The 9423-nt window shown below is 48.9% G+C and overlaps 1 protein-coding gene across 1 annotated transcript; it reads left to right on the plus strand.

The window, feature by feature from the left end:
* Window positions 1-457: 457 nt before the first annotated feature.
* OLIG3 (oligodendrocyte transcription factor 3) lies at window positions 458-1276 on the plus strand (the record flags this gene model as incomplete). The annotated part of the gene is made up of 1 exon (XM_084257275.1): window positions 458-1276. One exon carries the CDS (start codon window positions 458-460, stop codon window positions 1274-1276), a length of 819 nt encoding a protein of 272 aa, XP_084113401.1.
* Between the last annotated feature and the right edge of the window lie 8147 nt (window positions 1277-9423).

Consider the following 9423-nt stretch of genomic DNA (forward strand, 5'->3'; position numbering starts at 1 on the left):
GGTGAGTGTGTCAATCAGAGGGTTTTGTGCCTGGGGGCTCCTAGCGGCTCTGAGCAGAGGTGTCCCAGGGCGGCCCCACAATGAATATGAATAGGAATCCTTGCTAAATGGGACAGCAAAGCGCACCGCCCTGAATGATGGCACGTCATCCTAACCAGCCCAGGATAGATAGGAGGGTTCCTTTTGTCTCTTTTCTCCGCCGCAGCTCTATAAAAGCCCCTCTTTTTCAGCGTGAGGTTAGTTCAAGCACACACCAACTTGCTGTCCAGGAAACAGCCTCACCAGAGAGAGGGGTGTGGGGAGCGAGAAAGGCGGGGAAAGGCAGCGCCTCAGATCTTCTCGCGTCTTGCCGCAGAGACGTGGGTTGCTAGGCTGTTCAGGTTTTTTTTAATTCAAGATTTTCTTTAATTTCCCGCCTAAAGCCTCCCCACCGTAGGGCCGCATCCCCTATAATAAAATGAATTCTGATTCGAGCTCTGTCTCCAGCAGAGCTTCCTCTCCGGACATGGATGAGATGTATCTGAGGGACCACCACCACCGCCACCACCACCACCAAGAGAGCCGCCTCAACTCGGTCTCGTCCACGCAGGGAGACATGGTGCAGAAGATGCCTGGGGAGAGCCTCTCGCGGGCCGGTGCCAAGGCCGCGGGCGAGAGCAGCAAGTACAAAATCAAGAAGCAGCTGTCGGAGCAGGACCTACAGCAGTTGCGGCTGAAGATCAATGGACGCGAGCGCAAGAGGATGCACGACTTGAACCTCGCCATGGACGGGCTGCGCGAGGTCATGCCCTACGCGCACGGGCCCTCGGTGCGCAAGCTCTCCAAGATCGCCACTCTCCTGCTAGCCAGAAACTACATCCTCATGCTCACCAGCTCCCTGGAGGAGATGAAGAGGTTGGTTGGCGAGATCTACGGGGGCCACCACTCGGCCTTCCACTGCGGGACCGTGGGCCACTCCGCCGGCCACCCAGCGCACGCCGCCAACGCCGTGCACCCGGTCCACCCGATCCTGGGCGGCGCGCTCTCGTCCGGCAACGCCTCGTCGCCGCTGTCCGCCGCCTCGCTGCCGGCCATCGGCACCATCCGACCTCCCCACACGCTCCTCAAGGCGCCCTCCACGCCGCCCGCCCTGCAGCTGGGCAGCGGCTTTCAGCACTGGGCCGGGCTGCCCTGCCCCTGCACCATCTGCCAGATGCCGCCACCACCCCACCTGTCCGCTCTCTCCACCGCCAACATGGCCCGGCTGTCCGCCGAGTCCAAGGACTTGCTCAAGTGAGCAGCGGGCCCGCCCGGCTGCCGAGAAGAGGCGGGAGGGGCCGCGGTGCCGGGCCGGGAGGGCAGAGGGAGGCTGAGCGCTCCGCCGACGGGAGGGAGGCGCAGGTCCTCGTGGTCTCCCGCAAGGTCCGAGAGACCTCAGCTCCCACTTGACCCCCCGGAGGGGAAGGACCGAAAGCAAACTGCAATTTCTAGGTGGTAGCGAAGGGGGACTCGAACCAGACGTCGTGTGTTTTGCATGCATGCTTCTTTTCCCCGTGCCGCGCCAGTGTTTCTCACTGCCATATGCTCTTGTCAAAACTGCATTTGTTGTATAAAGACGGGATGGGTGTCGTTGAAAACTTGCGAAGGGACTTTCGAGTGGGCGTTCTCTTGGCTCTGTTTTCACCTTGGAAAAGACAGCCATCCGTTTTGTGCAAAACAAATGTAAATATTTCCTTGAGATGGATGCAATTATGATTGTCACTAAACTAACGCTCCACCGTGGTTTTTCTACAGACAAGACAGAGAGCGAGCGAGAGCGAGAGAGAGAGAGAGAGAGAGAGAGAGAGAGAGAGCGCCAGAGAGCGAGAGAGCCCCCCATCTTTTGAGTTTTGAATCTTAGTTCCGGTCCAGGGCATGACATCTCCTCGTGGATTTTCCTTACGACGCAGTGTAGGTCAAAAGAATGCATGCACGCTTCTAAATGAATCTTGTCTAAACATGTTGTGCAGGCCGTGATGCCATTTTCCTTGTAACAAGGATTTATTAGTGAATTCTCCGAAGTACTCCATATATCTGACTGTGGTTGTATGAAATGAAAAAGGGGGCCAGAGTGCAAAGACCCATACTCACGCACACTTGCTTCTTCCCTACCCTACCCGCTTCAACTCCCTCCCCAAGCTTCCTAGGCTGTTCTAGGGGCCAGCAATTGCAAAGCTTGGGCTCCTGCTACTAAGCTTGACCCACTCCCACCCCACCCCGCCCCTTGCTCAGTGATTCTGCATGCTGGGTCAGCTCTCTCTATCATCAGCTTTGAAAACTTATTGTGGTTTGGGGAGGGGTGCTGTTTTTTATTTTCCTGAACATTTGCTTGAAATATTTTGTTAGGGCCTCAAAGACAATACTTGTCTTTATTTTTTATATATTCTTGATAACTATGATATATTTATTAACAACCAGTGTTTCTGGATGAGATTTCAAATAAAAAAAAAAAGAATCTTTAAATCCTGGCTTTGCCTTTGCCTAAAATTTTTGAGGATGGGGATAGTGGGGAGAGAACATGGATCCTGTAAGATGTGCCTGGTAGTGGGTGAGAGATTTGGATGGTGGGCACATGCAAAGATTTTTCTCTCATTATTTACAGGTAAATAGGATGGATACATTGGTGTTAATGATTACTACTAAATATCCTTCCAACAGGGGCCTTGTCCACACTGGTGGTCTTGTGCTATTTGAGCTCCTTATTTCTCTACAGTAATCACAACCTCATAAACTCTGCAGTTGAGATTTTAAAAAAGAAACCTGGAAACTCAACAGGAAATGAGAGAGAGTGTGGGGATGCACTGGCTGTGTGGGTAACAGAGGAGAATGAAGCAGTAATTTCTTTTCAGTTTAAAGGGACTGCGTGGCCCTCTCTCTTCTTTTAAAACAGGTTAAAATCCAGTATATGTTTTAAAAGTCAGCAGTGTGGTCTTAGAAAATAATCAACACACACGCGCTTGCACACAGACACAGACACACACACACACACACACACACACAAGCAGGCCTCAGGTAGAAAAAGGGCAGCCCTCCATCATTGTAAGGTGAGCTTGGGCTGAGGCCAGTAATGGTCCAAGTCTCAGCTTCTGCAGTTTTATAGCAGAAATTCTCTCTTCTCCATTAGAAGATTGTGGTTTCAATTTGTTGAATACCTCGGGTTGTCTTTTACATAAATGATGACCAAAACAGTGGTCACTTTAGTCCACTGCTTTTCTTTTATCACCCCCACATAAACTTCCAAACAGTTTGTATAAGCAAAATTAATATAGCAACAAAGTTTTGTTTATTGGTTTATAGAAAAGAAGAGATCTGCCCCAAGAGCACCCCCCTCTCTTTTTTCACCAAGGACAATAGGAACCTAATTGAAATGTGGCACCCTTTGCTTCTGAAGTAGATGTAACATTACACCCTCTTGGTTGAGGCCTCTGTCTTTTCCATCCAGGACAACAGAGCTGTCCTCTCCAAGACCCAGCATATGGGGTGCACACAGAAGAAGCATCTGCCCCTTCTTCGCCCCCTCCCACGGTGCCTGCCTGGGTGTACCTTTCTAGAGGGCATCTCTGCAGCTCCCCTCCCTATTCTACTCATTCTCTATTTTTCCTTCTCCCCTGTGTCCCTCTAATTCCCCCAATGCCAAAGTGAGAAAGACCAAAGTGAGGGTCTACAGTGGAGGTTTCTTATTTCCCCTGGTTTTAGGTAGACAAATGGGGGAATAATCGTCTGTTTCCCAAGGGTGATTCATTTCTCGGGGTGAGGAAAGAGCTGTGGAGGATTTATTTGAAACCAACACTAGGCAGTCCTCCAGCCTTTCCCGGTGAGTTTATTATTTAGAAAGAGGAGGGGAGAGAGGAGTTTCATTAATCAGGAAAATGACTTTCCCCTAGCCACTTGCTTCTTTGGAATCCTATTTCCAAAGACCCGATTCTGGAGAAAGACTGACTTTGAAGTAGGCATCTAGAGTTCGAGCTTAAATTGGCAAGGAGTAAGAATTCACTCCTTAAACCAGAGAGTTTAAGTTAGTGCTGCTGGCATAAGAATCCCTTGACCACCTCCAGTGGTCTTGAGTTAAACTCAGAGGGGAAATTTGCAAGAAAAGGAATCTCCAGCCCAGGGTAATCTATCCCAAACTTTCCAACTAAAGCAGAAAAGAGATGAGGGGTCCAGTGACAAGGAGGTCCCCTAACCAGGCTGAGTCCTCTGTGTCACAAAAGTTCTTTTCACTTAGAGACAGGGAGAAAGGTTTTTGTTGTTTTTAATGAGAACTGGATAGGAACTCAAGGAAGAAGGTGATTTGGGAGCCAAGTCATCACAGATCTTTTTTGGTGCATTGAGAAGAGACCATGGCCACCTGGCTCCAGGGGGAAGGGCCTCTGGCTCTGTGGGTTGACTCACCGCTGGGAGTTCGGAAGGACTCTCACTTACATTTCCCATTAAATTCTGCAAAGACTGAAGCCAGAACAGGATTACAAGCCTTCGAAAGGTTCTTGATGGGGCTATTTTTCATTGCATATTTGTTGCTTCTCTGAAGTTCTCAAGTTTAAGGCGGTTTTTAATTCAATCTAGAAACATGACCACGATATTTTTCTTCTAGAATAAATATTGCTTTACATTTAAAAAGAAGGCTATAGGCTTGCCGGCAGAGATACTGTGAGAAGCCAGTATAGGTGCCCTTTAAGCCCCAGAACAAACTAAAGGCTGGGGAAAGCGACACAGGGAAAGGGAAAGCAAGACCGACTTCTGCTGAGACCTTTGCTCCAAGCCAGCCTCTCTCACTCCCTTGGCTTCTAGAGCCTTGGGGTTCCTCCGGAAAAGGGGTGGGGAGAGGCCACATGAGGAGGGTCTGGAAACCCAAGAAGTCCTAGCTCCTGCAAGGAGGACTTGTGTCTCTTTAAACTATTTTCCCAAACTGTTAGGTCCAGCAAGTTTGTGTGGTTTCTACGGACACCTTAGGCAGAAATTGCCAAACCCTTCCCTGGGGAGGGCGCTGGATTTTCTGAGCACTTGGCTAGTCAATAAGATTTAATTGAGCTTTATAGATTCCAGAGATTTGGGGCTCCTCTGTAACCCTCCCTCCACCAGTGTCAAGAGTGGGCTCCCATCCCTGGCACCCAGGCTTGCCCACCCGGCTGCCGCCGGCTCCTGCCTCTCTACACCCGGTGAAGTCTGGAGAAGGCCTGGCTGCCCCGGCTCCGGGGAGCCTCCGCGATGCGAAGATGCACAGAGGAAGCTCAGCTTCAGCCCTGGGGATTCTTTGAAGACCCAGTGACACCAAAAAGTTGGTTCCTGCCAACCGGCGCACCGCTCCGGGGGGCCCCCTCCGCGCCTGCAACTTGGAGGCCACCGCCCGGCCCGGGCCGGCAAAGCAGAGTGTGAAGAGCAACAGCCCGGCCAGGCTCCGACCTTCGCCACGGGGGATTTGGGTCTTTCCAGGTTAGCGCGGGCCGGGTCAGGGCCGGGTTCCGAGGGCTTCGGGAGCCACGCTGGAGAAGGAGCCGCAGCGCAAGGGCGCTGAAGTGTCTTTGAAAGAAACAGACCAGGAGAGGGGCCCCGGGTAGAGCCGGTGCACCTGCATCTTCCACCCGCCTCCAGGCTGACCTGCGCGAGAACGCTGGCCATGCCCTGCCCTCCCCAACCCTCCCCTGCAACGTTTCTGAGCCTCTGCTGCACCCAAATTCCTTCTAAGTAGCCGAGAGGCGGCGAGCCCGGATGGTTGGGGTCTGCGGAGTATTTTTTTTTTCCCCTAGTGAGTTTTGGTTTTCACTCGAATCTTTCCTGGGACAAAGCGGTTGCAGTGATGCCAGGGTCCCAAGTGGATGGAATGCTGGGGATGGCGCGGGAAGAGCAGGAGAGTCTCGGATAAGGGCCCTCGGCCCTCGCCGCGCTCCCAACCCTCGCCTTCTGAACTGAAGCCTCCCCGAGTCTCTGGCTTCGTGCTCATCCACTGCGAGAGTGGTTACCCCTTCTTCCTCTTGCACCCGTTGGCGGGGAGCAGGGAGCCAGGTGTCCAACCGGGCGTTCAGGCCCTGCGCAGCAGAAACTGGCTCCAAACCTGGCCGCAGGGGCTCCAGATTGGGGCTGGGTCCCTTGGGAAGCGCTGATGGAGCAACCCAGTTCCTAAATGATCACCTTCAGGCCCTGAGAGTCCAGGGGTGGGGGTGTAGATGACAAAGGCGCACTGGAGGGACATCGTGGAATAAGCCCCAATTTAAACTGCGCAAACACCTGCAAAGAACCTGGAAATCTCTGGGCGTTGGTAGAAATTGGGAAGCGCAACAATTGCAACATTATTACAATAGCAGACAAATCAACACTGGAACCCAGAGTTGCAGGAGCGCTCCATCCCGGGCCAGTCCCCTGCTGACATTAAATGGTTTCTGAATTTCGCTAAGGAGATTCCGTCCGAGTTGGTTGGCTGTGTGGCCCCAGCTGTGGCGCCTTTTCCAGTCGCCTTTCCTCGCGGGGCAACTCACAAAGGACTGTGAACTCTCTCCCCAGCCACAGTCCCTGGCTCGGAGCCTCTGCTTCTAACCCAGCTCGGGCCCTGTTCCTGTCCCTGGCAGCCGTGCAGGCTAGATCCCCGAGGATCGTGCTCAGAAAAAAAGTTCGAGTTGCTCAGGCAGTGCGGCCCAGTCCAGAGAATGGGAAAGCGGGATCAGCTGGGGCTCACTGGGGGCAGGAGAGGGAGGAGTCAAGATCTGGGCATTCCAACCGGGAGCCTGGATTTTGCTGCTAAATCCTGAGTTAGGTCCTAAGTTAGGGTTTTGCTGCTGCTGAGTCCTGCCCTGAGATAGTGCAGGGGCTAGAGGAGGCCTGATTCTGGGGGCACCACAAAGCTAAGTGCAAGATGTAGCTTTTCAAGCACCTCCTCATCTTCCCTGGACCTGGAAAACTCCAGAGCCATGTTCTGAAGAAGCAGTGTTCTGAAAGTCCCCTGCTCCGGCAGCCTGCAGAGCAGGGAACACATTTCTGCTTCAGGCAGGCGCCTTCACTCCTTGAAAAGCAAGTTTGGAGAGAGCACATTGGTGACTCTCTTTTCCTGGTTTTTCAGCCTTCCTCTTTTCTGAATCTCTTGGATAAGAACAATTCTCTCTTTTCCTCATTTTTCAGCTTTCCTATTTTCTATCTCGAAAAAGAATAAGGAAGTTCACATCATCCCTTGAACCCACATGTAAACCCATATAGTTCAGCCCCAACTATGTAAATCTTGACATTTCTTCCTTTAGTTTCTCATAATTAATCATTCTCCTATTCAGCAATGAACACTTTCTGAGTGCTTACGAAGTTCTAGGAACCATGAGGGTAGGGAGATTATGAGCAGCAAAACAGCAAAAGTGAGATACTCATATGCAGAAGGAGTGACCCCAGCCCTCTTGATCCTCACACCCCAGTGGAAAAACACAGGTCGGCAAAGTTTGATGGTACTAACTCCACTGACAGCGGAAAACCCAGTGCTGCAAACATGTTTTTCCAGAGGCTTTTTCAGATGCTGGAAAGCTCACCGCCCAATTTCTGCTACTACCAGATAGAGAGGACAAGAGCAGATGCCTTTGATTAATATGGAAATAAAAAGAAGCAATGGTGGCAGTACTTAGTTTCAACGCAGTTGTTTAGAGATTTAGTAACACAGAGATAAACTTTAGTCTGGGGCATCACAGTAATTCATGTCTCCATTAGTTATGACCAAATGAGCAAATCGTTTTTCTTTTAACTGGTTTTTAAAAGAAAAAAATAAAAGGAGGGGGGGAGAGTGGGAGAAATCTTTTTTTAATGGGATTATGGTCATTATCTACCTCATCTTCTTGGGTCCCTAGTCACAGAAACTTCCCTCTGGACTCCAGAGTTCACCAGGCTGTGCTCTAAACATAAAACAATCCTGTAATTTCCTTCAAGAACAAAAGTTTTCAAAGAAATGACCTGCATGGTATCCCCCTCAATAAAGCAGAATTGACTTAATGATCTGTTAATTACTCCATCCCTGCAGGGGGAGGGAAGCTGCCCAAAGAATTGCTACAAACCCTCTGTTCATTGAAGCTGTGGTCTATCCCCAAATGTACAGCTGGGGCTGGGCCATTGAAAACCCAGACAAAACAAAATCCCTGATAAATAATCCCACCTAGAACACAAAGATTCAGCATACAATTGTTGAATCTCTGCTGGTCCTCAGAGAAGCTCTGAGGGCCGCGCCTTTGGCGCTTCCGGTAATCTTTAAAGCTGGAGGCCAGGGGTTCCTCCACAAAAGTTAAAAAAAAGATTGTTTGACTTTTCTGTCCCCTTATTGTTTCTTTTTCATTTGAGACTCTAATACTTTTTTTAAAAAAAATCTAGTCTTCTTTCATATTAATTAAAGTGTGTTTCATCATTTAATACATTTTTGATTTGGTGATCTTCCAGTTGTTTCTCTCTTAATGATTTAAACCAAAAAAAAAAAAAAAAAAACCCAGAATTTCAGTGTCAGTAAAAAAGGACAAACTAGAGAATAAAAAATAAGAGGCAGTTTCAGATTATTATTCTCTGTGACTTCTGCACAGCTGTAAGCTAACATCTGCATCATGCAATTAAATATATTCCTAAAATTAAAATTTTTAAATCCATGCAAATTCAGTTAATTTGTCATTAGAGACAATTAAGCAAAAAATAAAAAGAATCAATTTTTGAATCATCTCTTTAAGGAAGAAAATACAGAGATATTCTAATCTGATTGAGAAGAGTTTGGTCTCAGCTTTGTATATATTTGGCCTTTGCGGCTTCCATTTAAATAAAAACATTCAGAAGGGTGAGATCTTGCACCTATAGAGTTGGGTATTGTGAAAGGGATCAAGAGGAGGATAAGATTTGTTTTGAAAATCTGTAATTTATCTGAACTAGGCAGTATCAAGACACATGGTTTACTACATCGACCAGCACTTCATAAGGAAGTGTCCTTAAGGGTCATGTGGTAATTAAAGTCAACCTTTGCCTTCCTTGTCATAGCCGACTAGTCCATGCATGGTATAAACATAGAGGTGAGGGAGGCTGGCTCAAAGGTGATTGGTAGAAAAATGTGTCCACAACTGTTTCATTCAGAGTAATGGCAAATACACACTTATCTAATTGCAAAAATCCACAAATCCTTTAAATCAGAAAGATACCCGTCATTTAGATTCAACTTGACCCCTTAATCAATGGTAAACTTTGGTTTTGGTTCTCTGTCGATTTCAATTACCTGCAATAAGGGCTCTAGACAGAGTGATAGTGTGATACATAGAGTCTGAATAGTGTTGTTTTTTCCAATAAAATTCATACAAAAGTCTGTCTTTGCATGTCTACTCAATGATGTCCTCATCATGTCCTCATGCACTCCCCACAGAACTAGAGAAGTTACAAAAAAGAAAAAGAAGCCCTCCTTCTTGCCAAACAGTTTGTGGG

The sequence above is a fragment of the Talpa europaea genome (assembly GCF_964194135.1).
Source record: "Talpa europaea genome assembly, chromosome: 2".
NCBI classification, from domain to species: Eukaryota; Metazoa; Chordata; class Mammalia; order Eulipotyphla; family Talpidae; genus Talpa; species Talpa europaea.